Source organism: Pelophylax lessonae (assembly GCF_965119305.1).
Source record: "Pelophylax lessonae genome assembly, chromosome: 5".
NCBI lineage: Eukaryota > Metazoa > Chordata > Amphibia > Anura > Ranidae > Pelophylax > Pelophylax lessonae.
The window spans coordinates 338,682,751-338,705,959 of NC_138772.1; the positions used below are offsets into that span (position 1 = coordinate 338,682,751).

General features: G+C 42.4%; 1 protein-coding gene across 1 annotated transcript in view; it reads right to left on the reverse strand.

Moving 5' to 3' along the window:
• Positions 1 to 22,232, reverse strand: part of LOC309555866 (regulator of G-protein signaling 9-binding protein B-like) — a 33,744-nt gene extending 11,512 nt beyond the window's left edge. Inside the window, exons 1-2 of the mRNA XM_082258033.1 lie at positions 21,929 to 22,232; positions 19,114 to 19,423 (exon numbers count right to left, since the gene is read on the reverse strand). Of these exons, the coding sequence (XP_082114159.1) occupies positions 19,114 to 19,423; positions 21,929 to 22,024 (406 nt within the window). The 5' untranslated portion in view covers positions 22,025 to 22,232. The remainder of the gene's footprint in view (positions 1 to 19,113; positions 19,424 to 21,928) is intronic.
• Positions 22,233 to 23,209: the final 977 nt, after the last annotated feature.

The window sequence follows — 23,209 nt, forward strand, 5'->3', positions numbered from 1 at the left end:
AACTATTTAATGTATTTATTTTAACCATTTGCTGACATCCCGCCGCAGTTGTACTGTGGCAAGGTGGCTCGGCTGCGCAAATTAACGTAACTGTACGTTGGTCGTGCGGGGGGCCGGGGGCCGTGCGCGCGCGTGCCCGCCGTCCCCGCAATGTGCTGATTCAGTTTAGAACCGATCAGTCATCAGGTTCAGGCCAAAAATCATCTGGTGATTGGTTCTGACCTATTGCAGAGTGTCCAGTGCCTGTGTAATGTAAACACAGGTACAAGAAATTATGCAATCTTCTCTCCTGATGGCCTTTTCGGTTTCAGCGCGAGAGAAGAAAGCATCAGACAGTGAGTAGTACACTGACACTATACTACACTGACACCAGCATACATAGGCACATATTTAACCCCCTTATCATCCCCCAGTTAACCCTTTCACTCCCTGTCACAGTGTCACTATATACAGTATACAGATAATTTATAATTTATAACTGATCACTGTATTAGTTTCACTTGTGACTTCAGTTAGTTTGAGAGGCAGTTAGTGGTAGTTAGTGTCTGTCCCAGATAGGTTTAGGGTACCCGCCATACATTCCCTAATAAAGAGTTAACCCCCTGATCACCCCCAGTTAACCACTTCATTGCCCTGTCACAGTGTCACTATTATAATGTAGAGATCTTTTTTTCTGATCACTGTATTAGTGTCACACGTGACATCAGTTAACGTTAACGTTAGTTAGCATCAATCCAGGACAGCGTCAGATTGGCCACCGCATATTTAGTAAAAATGTTTAACCCTTTGATTGCCAGTGACACAAACACACACACACACACACACACACACTAAACACCTCCTTAACTAGTATAGTGTCTGAACGGATCAACATCTTTGATCAGATCAGAACTATACTAGCGCCTCCAATAGTTTAGTATAGTGTTCCCAAAATGCAGCGTTAGCAGGATCAGCCCCGACACCTGCCAGCGCCTGCGTTTAGCCTGCCTGCCCAGCACACTAAACCACAGCGTTAGCAGAGTCAGGCCTGATCTCTGCTAGCACTAGTAGTTCAAAGTTTTGGTAGCAGTTCAAACAGTCCTTGACTACCAGGTGCTTTTTTACACTAGGTACCTATAAATGTATTGCCCAAAATGTTCAAACAGAGGTACACTAGTGAAGAGGCCTACACGATGCTGAGCATGACTGTCAGAATCAGGCTCAGTATTCAAACCTAAAGAGGACAGCGGCAACCTGACAGATAGCTCTGATGATGTGGTAGTGGTCCCTGCTAAGATCAGGCGTACCCAACCCCGTTCTTCTGTTGCTGAGGTGCAACAATTGCAGGGTCCTTGTATGCAGCAGAGTGTCGGTACTAGTGCCACTCAACCTTCTGGTGAACTGGCAAGCACCAGTGGCCTAGTACAACCTGGTCATAGTCAAACCAGCACTGCAGTAACACTTGGTGATGTAGCGAGTCCCGTAAGTGCAGTTCAAGCTAGCACTTGACAATTTTTGCAAATCCTGATTGGGAGCCCCTCACATCTGCGGCCCCCGTACTTCCCCCATTCACTGTCCAACCCGGAATTCAAGTGGAAACAGACTATTTTACTCCCCTTGGTTTTTATGAGCTGTTTTTCATGGAAGATCTGTAAAGATCTATTGTGGACCAAAGCAATTTATATGCTGATCAATTCATCACCGCAAATCCAAATTTCACCCTTGCCAGAGAATTTGCATGGAAACGTATCACTGTTTCTGAATTTAAAACTTTCTGGGCCTATCCCTTATCATGGGCATTACTAAAAAGAGTGAGTTGTGGTCATATTGGTCCATTGACCCAATTCATCATATGCCCGTGTTCTCTTCTGCCTTGGCCAGGACGAGATACGAGCAAATCCTGTGGTTAATGCACTTCAGTGACAATGAACTCTGTCGTCCTCGGGGTGACCCTGGATATGTTGTCACTAAATTATATACAGTATTGCTCACACATGCCATGCGGAAAAACATTCTGCTGCTTCTCCTGAGTACAGGAATACCACATGTGTGAGACTTTTTGGGAGCCTAGCTGTGTACGGGACCCCGAAAACCAATCACCGTCTTCAGGTTTTCAAAGGGTGTAAATTGCTTATTTTACTTTTTCAGTACCTATCACAGTTTTGGAGGCCCTGAAATGTCAAGATAGCCCAAAACCCCCCCAAACTACCCCATTTTGGAAAGTAGACACTCCAAGCTATTTGCTGAGAGGCATGTTGAGTTCATGGAATATTTTATATTTTGCCACAAGTTTTGGAAAAATTAAAAAAATTGTTTTTTTTTTTTACACAAATTTGTCACTTAAATTATATATTGCTCAAATATGCCATGGCTATATGTGAAATGACACCCAAAAATGTATTCTGCTGCTTCTCCTAAGTACGGGAATACCACATGTGTGAGACTTTTAAGCAGTCTAGCCGTGTACAGGACTCCCAGATGACCGTTTTTTGGAAAGTAGACACTCCAAGGTATTTGCTAAGAGGCATGGTGAGTATTTTGCCAAAAAGCGAGATCTGCAAAATACTCAAAATGCCTCTCAGCAAATAGCTTAGGCTGTCTACCTTCCCGAAAAGGGGACATTCTCCTGTACTCAGGAGAAGCAGCAGAATGTATTTTGGGGTGTAATTTCACATATACCCATGGCATGCGTGAGCAATATATAATTTCAATTACAACTTTGTGTAAAAAGAAAAAATGTTTTTTTTTTTTGGTCATTTTTTTAAACACCTATGACAAAAAAATTAAATATTTAATGGGCTCAACATGCCTCTCAGGAAATTTCTTGGGGTATCTACTTTCCAAAAGGGGTCATTTTTTTTTTTGGGAGGGGGGGGGGGTTGAACTGCCCTGCCAATTCAGCACTTCAAGAAATCGGATAGGCAGTCAGAAAGTAAAAGCTGCGTAAATTCCAGCATATACACCATCGTTTTCAAACGCTATAACTTTTGCGCAAACCAATAAATATACGCTTATTGAGATTTTTTTTCTTATCAAAGACATGTAGTTAAATACATTTTGGCCTAAATGTATGACAAAAATTTAGTTTATTGGATTTTTTTTATAAGAAAAAGTAAAAAATGTAATTTTTTTCTCAAAATTTTTTTTCAAAGTTTTCGTTTTTCTTTTTCGTTTATATGGCAAAAAAATAAAAACTGCAGAGGTGATCAAATACCACCAAAATAAATCTCTATTTGTGGTAAAAAAAAGGACAATTTAATTTGGGTACAGCATTACATGACTGTGCAATTAGCAATGTAGCAGAATTCCCAGCCGTTTTGCTGGATATGGGTCCCCCCGGGTCACCGGGTGCAACAAAAGTACCTTTGTGCATGATCCCCCAAGTGTGAGCACTGAGACAATGACCAGTCCAGTATCTTTGTTTTTTTTGTATTTATTGAGAACTTGGATGGGAGAAGGGAATGAGTGGGATACTCCTTTGGCTCAACTATGCACAACTTGCTGCGGACAACTAAAAAATACTGATTGGCGCTGACATGACGCTGGCTAAATGCCGGTCAACGCGGGTTGACGCTGGTTAACACTGGCTTGCTGCCTGTTAACTCCAAACTGACTTTGGACTGCTTTCTTGCATAAAGAAGTCCTCTTTGAGCTCCCTTAAGCACTCCTTGCTGAGCTACTTGTATGACCACACCGGCGCCCCCTTTTACTCACTTCTCTTCAGGGTTTAGACACTGGCACCCCCTTTCTAAACCTTCTCTACTGATTAGCTGGCTCCCAGATCCCTTTGACCTTCTGGAGTGGTCCCCTCCATCAGGCAGACCCCTGGGCGGTTTCGAGTACTTACGACACTGTTTTTCCCTGAAACTTTTGCCCCGCAGCTCCACTCGGTCCACAGCACTCTGGATCCCTCTCTGCAGCTCAGCTCAACATTCGTACTCTAGGCCGACTGCTCATGATACCTTCACTACCGCTGACAGGAGGAGAGACAGCCGTTACCCTCCTCCTGGGACTCTGCTTCCCTCCAAAGATGCCCTGTCACATGCTCCCCTCAGACTTATAACTCATCCCAGGGTGCATTGCGACAAACTCCACCCACTGAGATAATCATAAGCCCTGGTGTGCTATTGGCTAGGTTTCCTCCACTGTCCAATAAGAGCCCTCATTGGAAACAATGGGGAGACTCCTTAGGCTCAACAGGTCACACCTGGAAACATGTGACAGCCTAACTAAATGATCAGGCCACCCTGATATGCAGACAGGGCCATCCATACCCTCTTTCCTAGCACCTACCTAGGAGGGTGCTACACCAGTTAATGTCACACAGTGCCAATTTGTAAAAAATGGCCTGGTCATTAAGGGTGTAAAACCTTCAGGTCCAGAAGTGGGTAAGAAGCTATTACTAATTAGTTATTACTCAGTGCTATAAAAGTATATTTAAAATTGAATGCCTTTGTGACGTGCTTACAGAGAATATCAACTTGTTGCATTCCTAAATGGTAATGTGAGCATGTGTTTTGTAGAAGTTTATCAGAGTTCTCAATTGTTTGCATTCCTCACGTCTCAATCTGGTACAAACTAGTAACTTTTGTCAGTGTTTCCATTCAATTTGTTTGTGCGTATGACCAGTGCTTGAGGACAAAGCTTTTAAATCTTTCTTCAATGACTTGGTTAGTACAACATTATGAAAGCGGATAATTATTAGGGTTAAGGTGCGCATGTTTACTGGGTCACTATGAAGGTGAAAGGAGATTAGACATAAATACTTTGTAAGATTAAATAGCCTGCTATGTTCAGTGAGTTTGTATGTAGTAAGGCTGGGTTCACACTAATGCGATACCAGACATCGCATGTGATTCGCACTGCATTGCTGTGCACATCACAGGCGATGTCTGTGCAGTAAGAATTCAGACATACAGTTTGTATGGCGGAAATCGCATTGGATTCAAACCAAAATGGTGCAAGACCTTTTTTTTGGTACACACTAGAATAGGATCGCATAGGTGTTCAGACCCATGCGATCCAATACTCATCTGATTTCACAGTTTGCACTGTGTTCTGGGAACCAATTTGGGGGTGTCATTAACTTTACATTGACATCGCAGAGAGCAGTGTGAACTGCCTACGAGTCAGATGCGATGCAGGAACCCGCACAGGTATGGTGCAGTGTGAACAGCCTAAAGGGTTCTTAATGTGCCTGTGTATAAAACAAAAGTTAATATCTTAGGCCACATTTTTTAAACATAGAACTTTGCATACATATAAGATAGAATAAATCTACCCAAAGTTGTGTTTTGTAGATACTGCTATATTTAATTACGTGCTGGCTTCTTATATCTCTAAGGAATCCTGGTGGGAAAATGACCCACATCAGATTCCCGACTGTACCCATGTCATAGCCTTGGAGTCTCTGTTTTGCTAAAAACTGATGAGTTGGGTCGCAAATTACCTTCTAGTGTTACTAAACCCAGGACCCTGCATTCACTATATCTGGTCTCCTACAGTACACAGAACATGGAAATGCAATTATTTTAGTAAATATAAACTGTTAAATACCCTTTTCTCATCAGCAGTATATAACAGTCTTGTGACTTCTATCTGTGTCTGGTTAAAGCTTGTAGAAGAAGTTTTCTTTCTCCTCTGACTGTCCTATGAGGCTGCATAACCCCCGACTTTCTGTCTGGACAGTGCTGATTGGCCCTGTGCTGATCACATGCACCCTCCCAAAAAAAGAACAAAAAAAACTCTCTAGCAATACACACCAAACTGAGCATGTGCAGAGTGCCTCCAAGGCTCTGTTCTATCAGCAGATGGATTGTGGATAGTAAAAGAAGGGGAGGATCAGAGAAGACAGGATCACACAGCCTTTTTACACAACGCAGAGGATTGCACAGGTTCCATAGTGAGTATAACACACAGTGATATAAATGTGTGTAATTCTCGCGCTGTCAGGTATAGGTTTCTGAAGACCTCTAATGCCGCAGGTACTATTGTTGTGAACCACACAATTCTAATAAATAAGAGGGGGAGGAGTACCGCGCTTTAAAGGTGCATCTGTGCTCTTGTAAATAAATATATAAAAACCTAGAAATATTATGCTAATATATATAGAAACTGTCTCGTTATTAATATATAAATAAATATGTGCTTATTATAAACAATTCATGTGTATAATACCTTCCTTGTCATATTGTGTAAAATCATAAAAATATATAATCAATAAAACCACATCTTATAAAATTCATACAAAAATTCATACAAAAGGTGTTTTGTGCTAATAATATTCCAACTGTTCCTTTAAATCTCTGTATAAGTCCCCACGTGGTTCAATCCAATTTATAAATATAAAGTGCTCAAGTGTCCCAAATCAGTGTCGATAGTGCTCAAAAACAACTTTCTTCTAAATATGCATGCAGGTGCTCTTCAGTGCTGTGACCACTAGGTGTCCTATGCACTCACCTCCATTTCTTTAATTTTAGGCCTTATATCTCAAATGTGTGTTTCTTGCTCCTCCACGCCTCCAAGGTAATTTAGATCAGTTAGATGTCTCCTTCTCCTTATAAATGGGATCGATGTAGCCAGGTCTCTTACAGGACCTCTTGATCTCCAAAAAATAGAACGGGCTCAAATGGTGAAGTACCGCCAGGTTTTTTAATAAAATAATAGAGTAACACTTACATGAAACTTTCTTGGTTAAAAGCATATACCAAATGCGGGTCCGAATGCCGCTACGTCACTTCCGGTGCTTGATCCTACGCGTTACGCTGCGTCCTCACGCAGCTTCTTCCAGGGTTATATTTATAAATTGGAGTGAACCACGTGGGGACTTATACAGAGATTTAAAGGAACAGTTGGAATATTATTAGCACAAAACCTATTGTATGAATTTTTGTATGAATTTTATAAGATGTGGTTTTATTGATTATATATGTTTATGATTTTACACAATATCACAAGGAAGGTATTATACACATGAATTGTTTATAATAAGCACATATTTATTTATTTATATATTAATAACGAGACAGTTTCTATATATATTAGCATAATATTTCTAGGTTTTTATATATTTATTTACAAGAGCACAGATGCACCTTTAAAGCGCGGTACTCCTCCCCCTCTTATATAACACACAGTGAGTATAACAAGCATGCCTTAGCATGCATGCCTATAACAAGCATATACAGACTGATTTTACTGTTGTGGGTGTTGTAACACTTTAAACTCTTGAGAATCTAGCTGGTCTGGAGTGGAACTATTTCACCACTTAAACTCAAGATCACTTTGATCAAAATTATTATTCCCATGAGGGTGACTGAGGAAAAATAATGAACATCCACCCAAAGCCAACAGCATGTTTACTTATCAACCAAAGTATCACCAGAATATGTTAAAGTGTCATTAAACCCACATCATAAAAACTATCAATAAATGCTGTATTAGATGCTGTTCATAATCACTTAGTCACTATGGGATTCATTTTCTGTATTCTGCAAAAAACCTGGTTGATCCTGCTGCTCTTTCTCCCCCTCCTGTCCGTGCCTCCACTGCAGTTGATGAGTTTGCAGAGCAGTGTTGGCAGCTAGTGCACATGCTCAGTTTTCAGTGTATTTCTATCCTGAGCATTTCCACCCTTTCACATCTGAGCAGCTCATTCACCCTACATGCTAAGCCCGATCCCAGACCAAACATTTTGTTTAGTTTGGGGAGAAACAAGCTGCTGCTGTATTGCAATCGTAAGCCCGGTACACACATACTCAAATTTGGCTGGCTCAGCAGAATTCAGCCGAATTTCGATACCTGTGTGCCGCTGTCTGTTCAATAGAAGCCAGTCTATCAACCAGCTTCTCTCAAACGGTCATGCTGGAAATCCAGCATTTGATCAGAGTTCCTTTCCTGTCAGAATACAATAGCGCAGCAGGAGAGATCCCTGCATCAACACCTGCTAGCTACAAAATAATTAGTCCTGGTGCAATTTGCCATTTGATTTGACAGTTCAAAATTTAATAACAAGTCGCACCCCATTGCCAGCAATGGAACCGTTTAAATTGTTGACTTCTGTTAATTGAAGTCGCAAGCCACAATGAAATCAGAGGTCCAAATCTCACTAATCTACAGCTTTGAAATTACAAAAGGGCTTAAAAAGGGCTTAAACTAACTACTGTGTGTAAATAATATGGCTTATGTTCATTATTTCCCTTTTCCCAAGGTATAACGACCGTAAACCTTTAGGCTGCATTCACATGTCAGCATTTGGATCGCGGGCAGAACCGCCGCGGTTCTGCCCGCGATCCGGAGATTATTGCAAATCGCGGGACGCCTAGCGTTGCCCGTTGATTTGCAATAGCCCCCCAAACGCTGAGCGATGTTGCCGCGATTTCCGCCTGCCGAATCCCGGTAACATCGCGCAAACAAAATCGCGGGACGCAATACGCTCCAAAGAAGCTCTTGTACTTTTTTGGAGCGTATTGCGTCCCGCGATTTTGTTTGCGCGATGTTACCGCGATTCGGCAGGCGGAAATCGCGGCAACATCGCTCAGCGTTTGGGGGGCTATTGCAAATCAACGGGCAACGCTAGGCGTCCCGCGATTTGCAATAATCTCCGGATAGCGGGCGGAACCGCGGCGGTTCTGCCCGCGATCCAAACGCTGACATGTGAATGCAGCCTAAAAGTCATATATAGAAACCTCAGAATTTCCAACAGAATCATTAGTGAGTCCATTCCCAAGCCAACAGATGCCAACTGTGATGTAACACGGACAAATTGATGTTCTCCAATCGGCCAAACAGCACTGCCCTATTCTTGAAGCCATTCCAAAGTCAATGTTCACCAAGCAAGATGCAACACAGTGATGTCTTCCAGTAGCATTTCACCAATCTTGATGATAACTCAAAGCCAAATTACAACAAAGAAGATGTAAAGCTGTGATGTCCTCTAGCAGCAGTGCCCCATTCGTGTTGCCATCCCAGGGTCAACGTTCAATAATCAATATGTACAGTAACATAGATGTGCTCAAAAAGTTGACAACGTGGGGCCTTTGTTTTAGGTAAGCACACCAATTTTTCCTTAATTGAGCCCAAAAATTAGCCATGGACTCACGTCCTAAAGCCTTTTTATGTTATTATTTTTTTTGTTTTCAAAAAGACTGACCCCTAAACCCAAGGGTCATCACCAGGTCAAAGATGGAAAGCCGACCTCAACACAGAAAAGGTCCTTCGTCATCTAACAGTGTTGGTTATGGCCATTCAGGATTAGGAAAAAGGGAAGAGGTGCACCAAAAGAAAATGTAAAACTAGTTTACAAATGAGATTACAGGTTGCTAAAAAATGACTGGTTGAGGTAGGATCAGCTCCTGGTTAGCTAAAAATATTCTGCTATTTCTAACTCTGCACAATCTACAATGTTAGGTTTGTTTATCAGTGACCAGGAGACTGAACAGGTATTTTAGGAGGAATTTCTAACGCCACAGGGAGGCATGGGAGTGTGACTAATTCTAAATATAACAAACCTAGTACTTTATGTTCAATAATGCTTGAAACAGTTGAAGAAACAGCGTGCATACATGCCTTGTTTAAAGACAAGGCCTTCTTCTGACATTTGTTGTTTACAAGTACAAATCTGTATTTTTTGCTAGAAAATTACTTAGAACCCCCAAACATTATATATATATATATTTTTAGCAGAGACCCTAGAGATTAAAAAATGTCAGATATTGCAATATTTTATGTCACACTGTATTTGTGCAGCGGTTTTTCAAATGTAATTTTTGGGGAAAAAATACACTTTAATGAATAAAAAAAATAAAATAAAAACGGTAAGGTTAGCCCAATTTTTTGTATAATGGGAAAGATGCTGTTATGCTGAGTAAATAGATACCTAACATGTCATGCTTTAAATGTTTAAATTATTGCTCTTGCTCTAACAATCATTTTTTGTCTTATTTATTTTACTTTTATTTTTACACTGTCCCTTCATTTATTTTTTTATTTTTTATCATTTTTTTTCCTATTACAAAGAATGTAAACATCCCTTTTAATAGCAATAAGCATAAAAAGTCCTCTTTATTGAGACAAAAAGACCCCAGGTCTCTCATTTACCTTTAAACAAAAGGTTTGACATTTTGACTTTAACCACTTGAGCCCCGACTGCCGCAGTTTTATTGCGGCAGGCAGCCGCTCCTGGGCAAAGCCACGTTATACTACATCACTCGCTCAGGAGACTCTAGGGGGCGAGCCAGGGAGCCAGTGCGTGTGACCGGCGGCTCCGATGGCCGCCGGCCACTCGCAATCTTCCACAGCTGAGAGAAAAAGACAGACGGCTGATGTATACACAGCCGTCTGTCATTCTCCCTGTAGTAATCACAGAGGCTATGTGATCCTGCTATATAGGATCCCATGTCTCTGTCATTACTTCACAAGCCACGCCCCCTGACAGTTAGAATCACGCCCCTAGGGACACATTTAACCCCTTGATCACCAGTACAGTTAACCCCTTCCCTGCCAGTGTAATTTTTACAGTAGCAGTGCATATTTTTAGCACTGATCACTGTAGTAATGTCACTGGTACCCCCAAAAGTGTCAAAAATGTCAGTTAGGGATCCAATCTGTCGCAATGTCGCAGTCCCTCAAAAAAAAAAAAAAAAATTGCAGATTGCCACCATTACTAGTAAAAAAAAAAAAAAAAACAATAAAAATTACATAAATCTTTCCCGTAGTTAGTAAACGCAATAACTTTTGTGCAAACCAATCAAAATAGGCTTATTGCGATTTTTTTTACCAAAAATATGTAGCAGAAAACAAATTGGCCTAAAATGTTAAAAAATTTAGATTTTTATATATATATTTTTTTGAGAATTTCGTATAAAAAAATGTGAAAAATATTGTTATTTTTTCAAAATTGTCGCTCTTTTTTTGTTTATAGCGCAAAAAATTAAAATCTCACAGGTGATCAAATACCACCAAAAGAAAGCTCTGTTTGTGGGAAATAAAGGACGTCAGTTTCGTTTGGGTACAGCATCGCACGACCGCGCAATTTTCCATTAAATTCACGCAGTGCTGAATCGCAAAATAGGGCCTGGTCATTGAGCAGCCAAATCCTCCGGGGCTAAAGTGGTTAATAAAAAAAAAAAAAATGTTGGTGGCCGAGAATTGGAAGTTACATCAGAGATCGCTCTAGTCTTCCAAGGGCATAGAGCCAAGTGAGAGCCATCTCGCCCTCACATGTCTTACTGCCCAGAGTCCCAGACATCAACCAGACTGGATCAGTTTTCCAGAAACAACCTGGAAGCGGTGGCAGGCTCCTCTCCCGCCGCCTATAGAACTAATCCCGTGGCGAATCTGCCGCTGGAATCACTTTGGGAGAGAGAGAGAGAGGGAGAGAGGGAGGGAGAGAGAGAGGGAGAGAGAGTAGGGGAGAGAGAGGGAGAGAGAGAGAGTAGGGGAGAGAAAGGGAGAGAGAGAGAGGAAGGGAGAGAGAGAGAGGGAGAGAGAGGAAGGGAGAGAGTGAGAGGGAGAGGAAGGGAGAGAGGGAGAGAGAGAGGAAGGGATAGAGTGAGAGAGAGGGAGAGAGAGAGGAAGGGAGAGAGAGAGAGGGAGAGAGTGAGAGAGAGGGAGAGAGAGGAAGGGAGAGAGTGAGAGGGAGAGAGTAAGAGAGAGAGAGTAAGAGAGAGAGAGGAAGGGAGAGAGTGGGAGGGAGAGAGTAAGAAATGGAGAGAGAGGAAGGGAGAGAGTGGGAGGGAGAGAGAGAGGGAGAGAGAGGAAGGGAGAGAGAGGGAGAGAGGAAGGGAGAGAGTGGGAGGGAGAGAGTAAGAGAGGGAGAGAGTGAGAGGGAGAGAGTAAGAGAGAGAGAGGGAGAGAGAGAGGAAGGGAGAGAGAGAGAGAGAGAGAGCGGAGGGAGAGGGAGAGAGTGAGCGAGAGAGAGAGAGAGAGGGGGAGAGTGAGGGAGAGAAAGAGGAAGAGAGAGTGAGGGAGAGAGGGAGGAAGTGAGAGAGAGAGGGAGAGAGTGAGCGAGAGAGAGAGAGAGGGGGAGAGTGAGGGAGAGAAAGAGGAAGAGAGAGTGAGGGAGAGAGGGAGGAAGTGAGAGAGAGAGAGGGAAAGGGAGAGAGTGAGCGAGAGAGAGAGAGAGAGAGAGAGAGAGAGAGAGAGAGGGGGAGAGTGAGGGAGAGAAAGAGGAAGAGAGAGGGAGGGAGGGAGAGAAAGAGGAAGAGAGAGAGAGAGGGAGAGGAAATGGGAGAGAGAGGGCAAGGAAGGGAAGGGAGAGAGAAAGGGAGAGAGAGAGAAAGAGAAGGTGAGAGGGAGAGAGAGAGGGGGGGGGGAGATAGAGAGGGGGGAGAGAGAGACATGGAGGTAGAGGGAGAGATTTGTACTATTAGAAAAAACTTGTTTTTATATCACATCTTGGGGCCACAGTGTGATAGAGTATCTGCACTCTTATATAGTAACAGATGTTAGCAGAATATATAGCTAAAGGCACAAGCATAAACTGAATGCAGTCATAGCCAAAGTCTAGATAGAGACATCTCTATATTTTTGGGACATTTGTCTTATAGTTTAGTTTATTGCGGGAGTTTTCTCTATCTTGGCAGCTATGTATATTTAAAAAAATTACGCTAACAAGATACTACGTCTCAGTTGTTGTTTGCAATACTTGCTGGCAGAATTGTGGACAGTGTTTATGTCACCTATATTTCTCGCTTGCAGGTGGTAAGGGGCTCCAGGGTTTGTGTCTAATTTGGAGAAAGGAAAATGTTTTTCTTTGTTAAGGTCCTGTGCTGGGTCTTGGAGCCTGAAGGCTGTGTAGAGCTTTGGATGAGAAAAGCCTTCATTCCTAGATCCACAATTAACCTGGTAGCTGAAAGTTAATGATTAGTCTCAGCTATCCACTGCATTTTTTTTCATATGTGTGAGCTGAGTTATGCTGAAGGCTCTCTTTCACTCTGCTATGAGGGCCTGCTGCTGAGTGATAAGGCTGACTGCTGACAGAATGCTAAAAAGTACAAAAGTTGCCTATTTTCGGGAATACATTAGGGGCATTCTGTTAGTCGGGAGTCAATGTGATTAGACAGCAGCTTGGACAAGCACGTGTTTTGTTTCTTTGGACTTGCTGTACAAAGCCATCCTGTATTAATTGTGGTTGATTGCTGCCTTGCTGAATAAAAGTAAAAAACAAATCATGCACTGTTCCTGCCAATACCAGCTGAGCTTGTCCCCATTTACAATAGTATATATATATTTGTTTCTAAAGAATGCAGAGCAAAAGTTGTTTCCTTCTCAAATTGAGCTGTAGGGAAGGGAGGTGAGGGTGATAAAGCACTGAGGGATAAGGGGGGTTAGGAGGATAATGAACTGTTACAATCCATTCACTTGCAAGTGTTCATATTTTATTTACAACCAGGGGTAGGGATTTTTTTTCTCAGAGAATAGGTGCAGGAACTCAACCCCCCCCCCCCCTTCCCCAAACACACACACCAAACTGCATTAAATAATGGGTGTAGCCAAGTCATAAAAGGGCAATAAATACCCTGAGTGCATTATGTACAGAGTGCAGAGTTCTGGGGGGGGGGGGGTTACACACAGAGTGCAGAGTTCAGGGGTGGCACTACACACAGGGTGCAGAGTTCAGACGCTTACCTCTGCATTCCCCATCCACATCTCATTTTTACCCCTCTTTAGCTCTGAGCTCTGTTCAAACCCCCCCCCCCTCCACTGCCCCGCCTTCTCCCTCACTCCTAAAAGCTCTGCCATCTTCTGCATGTCTTACTTTTGTTGCCATATTAAGCTGAAGCACCCAGCTGGCTCTAGTATCTCCCCACAAACTGTAGTTTTGTCTGTTTCACTTGCAGGGAGCTCATCCAGCAGGGGTACTGGCATACAAGCACCAGGGAAAAATGGAAATCACAGAGGATCAGCCTACCACACAATGCCCCCTTCCTGCCTCATGACCACACTGCACCCCGGGCACCTGCATCTCCCTTGTCCCCTTCCTGCACTCAGTGGGATCTGCTCAGGAGATCAGATCTGTGGGAGATGTTGGGAGACAAGTTGTCATTTGTTAACACAGAAGCCAGACTTCTGTGTTTACAAGTGACAGTGGTGAGCGGGAGCAGAGAGCCTAAGCCAAAGGTGGTGGAACTCAGTTCCACCAAGTTCCAGCTGAAAAAAAAGCCCTGATTGTGATACCATATAACAAAGCTGACTCGGATCTATTGGAACTCCAAGCCCTTAGCCCAGAGAGTCTAAACCAAAGGTGGTGGAACTCAGCAAGTTCCAGCTGAAAAAAAGCCCTGTATAGAACAGAAGCAAATATGAATCTTGCAGCTAAGGTTTCTAAGCTCCCTGGTACATATATAATTTACTACTTTAGGACCAGGCCTATTTCTGACACTTGTTGTTTACAAGTTAAAATCAGTATTTTATGCTAGAAAATTACTTAGAACCCCCAAACAGTATCTATTTTTTTCAGCAGAGACTCTAGAGAATAAAATGGAGATTGTTGCAATACTTTATGTCACACCATATTTGTGCAGCGGTCTTACAAAAGCAATTCTTCTGGAAAAAATACACTTTTTTTAAATTAAATAATAGGAAAGCAGTAAAGTTAGCCAAATTTTTTTCTATAATGTGAAAGATAATGTTACGCCAAGTAAATAGATACCCAACATGTCATGCTTCAAAATTGCGTACGCTTGTGGAATGGCGACAAACATTGGTGCCTAAAAATCCCCATAGGCGACATCTTAAAAATTTCTACAGGTTACCAGTTTAGAGTTACAGAGGAGGTTTAGGGCTAGAATTATTTCTCTTGCTCTAACAATCGCGGTGATACCTCATATGTGTGGTTTGAACACTGTTTACATATGTGGGAGCGACTTGCGTATGCATTCAATTTTTTCTTTTCTTATTTATTTTAACTTTTATTTTTTATTTTTACATTGTCCCTTTAAAAAAATGTATTTGATCGCTTTTATTCCTATTACAACCCTATTACAACATCCTTTGTAATAGAAACAAGCAGGACAGGTCCTCTTTAATGTCAGATCTGGGGTCAAAAAGACCTCAGATCTCACATCTACCCTTAAAAGCAAGAAAAAAAAATGGACCTTTAAGGCTGTTGGGAGGAAGCGACGTATGACTTAGCTACAGTCCTCCAAGGCCATAGAGTCAAGTGGGGGCCATCTTGCCCTCACTGGACTTACTGCACAGCACCTGAGAGGACCGGATTGTTTTCCCCGCGACCGACAGCTCTGGTAAGTGGGGAAATGTAAGTGGTCCCAGCGGCAGATTCGAAAGAAAGAAAGAAAGAGGACTGCCTGCCCTGTAAGAAAATACTGGTGTTATGGCAGCTATCTGCTGCCATAACACCAGTATTTAACGTCAAAGTACCGACATAAAACTGCAGCGGGCGATCCGGAAGTGGTTAAACTGTTACGAAACCCAAGACCCTGTATTCACTATATCTGGTCTCTCAGTACACAGAACATAGAAAATGAAATTATTTTAGTAAATATAAACTGCTAAATGCCTTTTCTCCTCAGCAGTATATAGCAGTCTTGTGACTTCTATCAGTGTCTGCTTAAAGCTTGTAGGAGCAGTTTTAATTCTACTCTGACTATCCTATGAGGTCCTATGACAGTGCTGATTGGCCCTGTGCTAATCACATCCACCCTCCCAAGAAAAAAAAAAGATCTCTAGCAATACACACCAAACTGAGCATGTGCAGAGTGACTCCAAAGGCTCAGTACTATCAGGAGATGGATTGGGGACAGTCGAAGAAGGGGGGGGGGGTCAGCGAAGATAGGATTAAACAGCCTCTTTACACAATGCAGATAATTAACCCCTTAGGTTCCACAGTGAGTATAACAAGCATACTTTACTGCATATACAGACTGATTTGTAATGTTGTGGGTTTAGTAACACTTCAACTCAGGGAAAATAATTTTGGTGTAGTTTTACTTTAACGCCTACTGGACAGGCAAAAAAGTTAATGTGCATAAAAAGTTACCTTTAAATCTAAAATAGACTGACCGGCTACCTGGCAACTGATGAACTGTCATTAGAGAGGGAGAGATGGTCATTACCGGGCTTACCCCTGAAGTCAGAAAAGTTAGGCCTCTAGTAACAAAGCAACACTGGTTTCAAAAGGCACACAGAGATCCCCCTTATCTCACCTATCCAACACCCCCCCCCCCATTTCCTCTTTTTCTCCTTTTCTACCCAACCCCTACACAACATCTCATCTTATCACTCAATACTAATCATGCTTGAGGGCAACTATGGAGAACTCCGGACCATGTTATGAATTTTGAATCTGTCTTATTCTCTTGTAAAGCTCATTTTCTGTTTTGTACCATGACACCCTTTGTAACCACAGCCTTATGTGCTTGGATTATTTTAAAAAATTACTTTCAGGTTAGCAATGGTAATATAAGGCACCTTGTGAGCAGAGCATTTAAAACTGTAAAATGATGTACAGGTTTAATTTAAGAATGCTTGCTCATCTCAATCCATAATGTTTCTATGTGTAGTAGACCACTACCAATCATAAAGGAATTTTATAAAGCGTTTGGTTAAGTTTCATAGAAGCCTACTGATTGCTATGGTGGCAATTCCTTTGCATGCGTGCAGAATGTTAATGATTTCAAACAAAATATACAACCCAATGCTTTTGTCCCTGAGGCCCGGTTCACACTGGTGCGACATGGGATGCGACTTGGGAGAGCACAAGTAGCATGACATGTCAGATTCAGTGTTTCCCTATGAGAGCCATCTTAACTGATCCGACACAAGTCACTCCGACTTTAGAAAAGATTCCTGCATTACTTTGGTCTGACTTTGATACAACCTCAATGCCATAGAGTGTAAAAAGTTACATTAAGTTGGATCAAAGTCGGACTGAAGTTGCAGGGCAGAGGTGGATTGGAAGTCATGCGACTTTCATGTTGCAGCAGTGTGAACCTGGGCTAATATTGTTTAAATGTGCAGCTTAGTAACCTTAGGAAAAACCGAACTATGGATATATAAAATATCTGCATGGTCAGGCATAGACTTGAGGTATGGTACAAAAAGTGGTCCCTTCCCCCACCTATAACTGGTCTAAACAGCAAGGAGCACTGGAAGGGCAAATGCATGTCAAAAAAGCCAAGGAATTTCCAGTCACTTCCCCCACCTATAACTGGGACTGCAGATGTCAGGGTGCCTTGCCGGGGCCTGCAGCTTACGCATGTGCAGGTATTTGCAAATGTGTGCAACTAAACCCCTGTTTTTAATGCATACTGTTTGACAGGTTCATTCGGTTGGCCGCAGGCTGGTTGGTAAATTTTGACTGGAAATTTCTTGGCTTTTTTGACATGCATTTGTTCTTCCAGTGCTCCTTGCTGTTTAGACCAGTTATAGGTGGGGGAAGTGACCACGTTTTGTATTGTTGTTATATTGGTCAGACAACAGACTGACACCTTTGCTGCCATTGTGCAAAGTGCTGGGTGGTTCAGTGTGTTTCGTGCGCCTGTAACCACTTAACCCCCGGGAAAATCTTACCCCCTTCCTGACCAGGGCCTATTTTGCGATTCGGCACTGCGTGACTTTAACGGACAATTGCGCGGTCATGCGACGCTGTACCCAAATAAAATTGACGTCCTTTTTTTTTCCAGAAACAGAGCTTTCTTTTGGTGGTATTTGATCACCTATGCGATTTTTTGATCATGCGCTATAAACAAAAAAAGAGCGACAATTTTGCAAAAATAACAATATTTTTCAAATTTTTTTTATATGAAATTCCCCCCCCCAAAAATTTAAAAATCAAATTTTTTTAACATTTTAGGCCAATTTGTTTTCTGCTACATATGTTTGGTAAAAAAAATCGCAAAAAGCGTATTTTGATTGGTTTGCGCGAAAGTTATTGTGTTTACTAACTAAGGGAAAGATTTTTGTCATTTTTGTTGTTTTTTTTTAACGAGTAATGGCGGCGATCTGCGATTTTTTTTTCAGTACTGCGACATTGCGGCGGACAGATTGGACCCTTGACTGACATTTTTGACACTTTTGGGGGTACCAGTGACATTACTACAGTAATCAGTGCTATACATATGCACTGTTACTGTAAAAATGACACTGGGAGGGAAGGGGTTAACTTTATTGGAGAGGGAGGGGTTAAGTGTGTCCCTAGGGGCGTGTTTCTTACTGTGATTGGATGTGGCTTTGTGTGTAACAGCACAGATCAACGGTCCTACATAGCAGGACCGAGTGATCAGTGCTTTTACACAGGGGAGAGTGACAGGCGGCTTTGTTTACATTAGCCGCCTGCCTTTCTCTCTCTCCACCCGAAGATCGCAAGTGACGGGTGGACATCTGGTCCGCTGGTCACACTCGCCGGCTTCTTCGGGTACGAGCGGGGGCAGGAGCGCGCCTTGGGCGGCGTGCGCTCGCCCCCTATTCCCTCCCAGGCTAGTGACGTACCGGTACGTCACTTTGCCTGGGAGGGGCTGACCGCCGCCGTATATAGTCGGGCGGCGGTCGGCAAGTGATTAAGGAGAGGGGGACTCCCCCCAGTCACCTGTTCTCCATCTATCCATCAGAATACATGTGCTCCCACTGTGGAGACTCTTTACCGGTAGAGTTAGGGACTGCAGATATCAGGGTGCCTTTGCGGGGCCTGCAGCTTACGCATGTATTTGCAAATGTGTGCAACTAAACCCCTGTTTTTAACGCATATTGTTAGACAGGTTATTCGGTTGGTCGCAGGCTGGCTGGAAAGTTGTGACTGGAAATTCCTTGACTTTTTTGATAGACTTGAAGTATGAACACGTTTGCCAGTATTGGGGTGGAAATGCTTTTGCTGTGGAGGTAACGTGGCCGCAGTGTCTGAATGCATTATAGCCATTTGTAATCATATACAGTACATATTCAAAAGCATGAAAACTGTTCAGCCACAGAGAAATGTCCAGTAAGGTAACCCATGGAACGCATTTACTGAAAATGAGCACTTTTATATATGTTAAAAAAAAAATGTTTACTCACAATATCGTTTACTCTGAAATTCCGCTTATAACAGATTAGGCTATTAATGAAGTGATTAAAAGTCTAATTCCGAACATTATATTTGTATCCTTCTATACATTAACACTATACATTTCCTCTTACCTGAGGCGCCAGTCTGTATCGCTGGCTGATTGTTTGCACAGAGGGGAACAGACAGGCCTAGCTCATACACCTTACACATGTCATTGTGGAAATGCTCCAAGCTACTGGAAAACTGGATCCACAGGCGCTCTAACTCCATGCGGTCTTCTTTGCTCAGTTGTTTTTCCCGAAGCGCAGCTGTCAGTTTGTTTCTGTTGCTTATTGCCAGCTCTTGGGCCCTTTCTCGGGTGCGTCTCAATTCATCACGAAGACGTTTACTGTCGGAGGAGCCTCCAATAGAGACCGCCAAGTGTCTGTAGCATGCCACCACCTTCCCATCAATACATACACAAAAACAGAGAGAATATTAAATGATAGCTTTTATACTTACAGAAAATACCAGTCAATCAACAGTAACATTTTCAAAAAATGTTATTTTGTAGAAGCATTTTGTAGAGCACCTAATCAGTGACAAGGGGTATAGGTGATAGGATGATTCATAGGGGATCATTTTAGATCTTGCAAGACCCTGCTCCCTGCCACCTCCTAGTAAGCCACTGTCCATCTTTAAGGTAAGATCACCAAAGTTGGTTTAAACTCTGTGCCAACCTTATGCATTTGGGCAGCATGAAGGGTGAGTGGTTCAAATATGCTCTGCCACTTTTTTTAAATATTTATATTAAAGGCTATTTAAAAACAAAAAGAAGGATATATTTAACTGCTCTGTGCAATGATATTGCACAGAGCGGTCCCTTATTACTTCTTTTGGCATTCTTCTGCCAGTGCTATTCGCTCTTTCTTCTTGTGAGTACCCGGTAGCAAACCGTGTGCTATGGGGTGCACTCCTGACCCGGGCTTTGTGCATCCATAGACACACACACAGTGAACAAGAGCTGAAACACTTCCCCTCTGGTACAGCCAAGGCAGAGAGTCGCTTGCTTGGCACCTCCTCCATTCTGAATACGTGTTGTATTCTTTTCAATTAATACAAAGTCATTTTTGATTAGACAAGGATAGATCATAATGTCATTAGCCCCTGTCCACCTCGTCCAACCAAAGAATGCCTTATAATAATTAAAACGAATACAACACATTTTCTGAATAGAGCTAGCCGAAGGGAAAAGGGGAATCACTGCTGGAACAGAAAAGCACTTCCTTCTATGTTGCACAGACTATTTCTGATTTTGAGACTCACCTAAAGCCCTTAAGGTGTGATATATTGATAATCACAAGTAACCAAGCTAGCCCAATGTAAATTTTAAAAATAGATTATCCCTTGAGTTCAGCTTTAAGTCTTTCTAAAGCACAGATCAATCTAAACGTTAATTGCATACTTGCCAACTTTTCAGTCTTACTCCCCATGGCAAAGTTAAGTTAGCCCCGCCCAGAGTCCACCTTAGGCCTGCCCAGTGACTGGGAAGTTCTGCCCAGTAACCGGATTATCCCATCCAGATCCTGTCCACTTACTGAAAACGCTTGTCCAAACCCTGTCTCTAGTTATGTATGCCCCCCCCATCATCCCTACTAGCACAAATCCCCCTCCCAAAAAAAATTCCCCTGCTAGCACAAATCCCCCCTCCCCCACCATATTACCTTTTCTAGCACAACCCCCATTCCCAAACCCTCATCCGAGCATTCCTCTTCCCCCCCATCTCCCCTTTTTAACACAAATTCCCCCAAATCACCACTCCTGGCATACCTCCCGAAATGTCCCTTTTTAGAACAACCCCCCGATCTCCTTGTGGTGCCCCCGAGCCTTACATGATACTACAGTGCCCAGGGCAGCTGGTCCTGCTGCCCACCCCTTGTCCCAGGCCTGTGCTATCCTTACCTGCCTGTACACCTTCTTCACTGAGCTGCACAGGCACATGCAAGGGAGTGACATCATCTCGGACCAGCCAATGAAAATGGCTGAAGAATAGTACCCAGGACCTGACTGGCTAAAGATGCCAGTGGCTGGCACGGAGCTCCAGAACACTGCAGTGCTGAAGAGAATAGTGGTGAGTATAGTTCCGCTTTAAAAAAAGTGTGACATTGGGGTTGATTTACTAAAACTAGAAATCTGGTGCAGATGTGCATGGTAGCCAATCAGCTTCTAACTTCAGCTTGTTGAGGGAAGCTGATTGGTTGCTATGCAGAGCTGGACCAGATTTTAACTCTTCAATTTTAGTAAATCAACCCCACTGTGATCCCAGGACATGGTCCAGAACACAACATCATCGGGACTGAGGTCCAAAATGTGGCACTGTCACAGCTAATTTTGGATAATCTGTTTTCTTGTATAGCCAGAAAAGTCAGCCCTTTATTAAACACAAGAAAGCACGTGTTAATGAAACATGCATGGATGTATTTATATAGCAACAGTCAGATAATATAGTGATATATTGATTTTGTCATTCAGTAAAATCAAAGCAAAAAAGAGCAAATATATGTCTGTGCTGGTAATATATGCCTCTACTTCATGCAGTGAAACGGATGCTCCCCGCAGTCTTACACCTACACACATAATCCTACTATATCTATTCTTATCCTACTACACTCTCCTCTTCCATGGATTGCCTTCAGTATGCAGCACATATCCTTCCAATGACTTTCAGCAGTAAACATAACACAGTTAATAGAATGCAGGATTCTAGAAATACATCAGCATCAAACAGAATTATTTTATATAGGTGGTTTGGATGTAAATATGAATAAAAAAAAATAAAAAATGCATTGATATTTACCTTATTAGCGGTATGTATTATGGCTTGCAAAAATTCAGCTATAGACAACACATTGCTCATAGTATAGTATAGATGACCCTAGTATTGGTAAATCAGTTAAGAATATGTACCTTATTCAGTGCTTCCACCACTGCGGAGCATTCTTCTTTGACTTTCTGGGAGTTTATGCATGCTTCATTGCCTACCTTGTTATTTTGGATAGGCATTTGGGCTCCTTTTTCCTGAGAAGCCTCCAAAGTTAAGTTCTCTGCAGTCTATCAAGCTGCATGTTGTTCTTGATCTTCAGTACTTGAGTTTGCCATGTTTAGCATTTCAAGAAATGCTAAATCACCCTTTAATCCATTGAAGAGTATGGTTTTGTAAATGTTCACCCATAAAACACAGAAAAAAAAATAGTAGAAGAAGCTTTCCTGTATTCACCACCGAAACAAACACTAACAAGAAGAGTGCTGAGAAGTAATCCGAGGGATTATGAAAGGAGGTCCTAACCCTGTGTGAAATGACAAGGCCTTTGTAAGCTCTTTATCTTAGACTCTTAGCTCTGGAGGAATTCTTATGCTCAAGTCTCTAAATTCAGAAATACAAAATATGTCCGCCATGTCTTCTGGAAAACTGATTAAAAAAGGAGGCTACAATTTGTAGAACTGCCTGTTAAAGTAATTAGTCTGCTCTAATTAAAATGTAGTATATTGTTTTAGAGCATCAGTGCAAATTCATTTAAAGTAATTTTATCCTTGCTGCCTAACCTCTAAAGCAGGGATCTCCAAACTACGGCCCTCCAGCTGTTGCGGAACTACACGTCCCATGAGGCATTGTAAAACTCTAACATTCACAGACATGACTAGGCATCATGGGAATTGTAGTTCCTGAACAACTGGAGTGCCATAGTATGGAGAAACCTGTAAGGAGCCAGTCTAACCCCACACCACATGCATATTTATTATGTTCTCATATAGTAATAACCTGTGTCTTACAGCCACAGTGGGTCCTCATAGACCCACAATAGGATTATACAGTATACTAACAAGGTGACCAGATTTTTTAAATGAAATCCCGGGACATATTTTATTTTTTTTCATTGGCAAATGGTAAACTATTTTATAAGCATTATTTCCTTAAAGCGGAGTTCAGGGCAGAATTTTTTTTGTTTACCTAAAAATACCCCCGGGACAGTCAGGGCTAGTGCATTTAAGCAACGGTAGCCTCTGAACTGTCCCCTATTTCACTTACCTTTTAGAAGAAATACTTACTTTTAAAATGTCTTGTCCAGTGCTGCCATCCCAGGTGTGGGCAGCTGAAGCCGGAGCGTCCCTCTTTGTGTCCTCTTCGGTGACGTCGGAGTCCCAGAATGCCCTGCTCATCACTTCCAGGGCAGGCGTGTCATCCCTGAA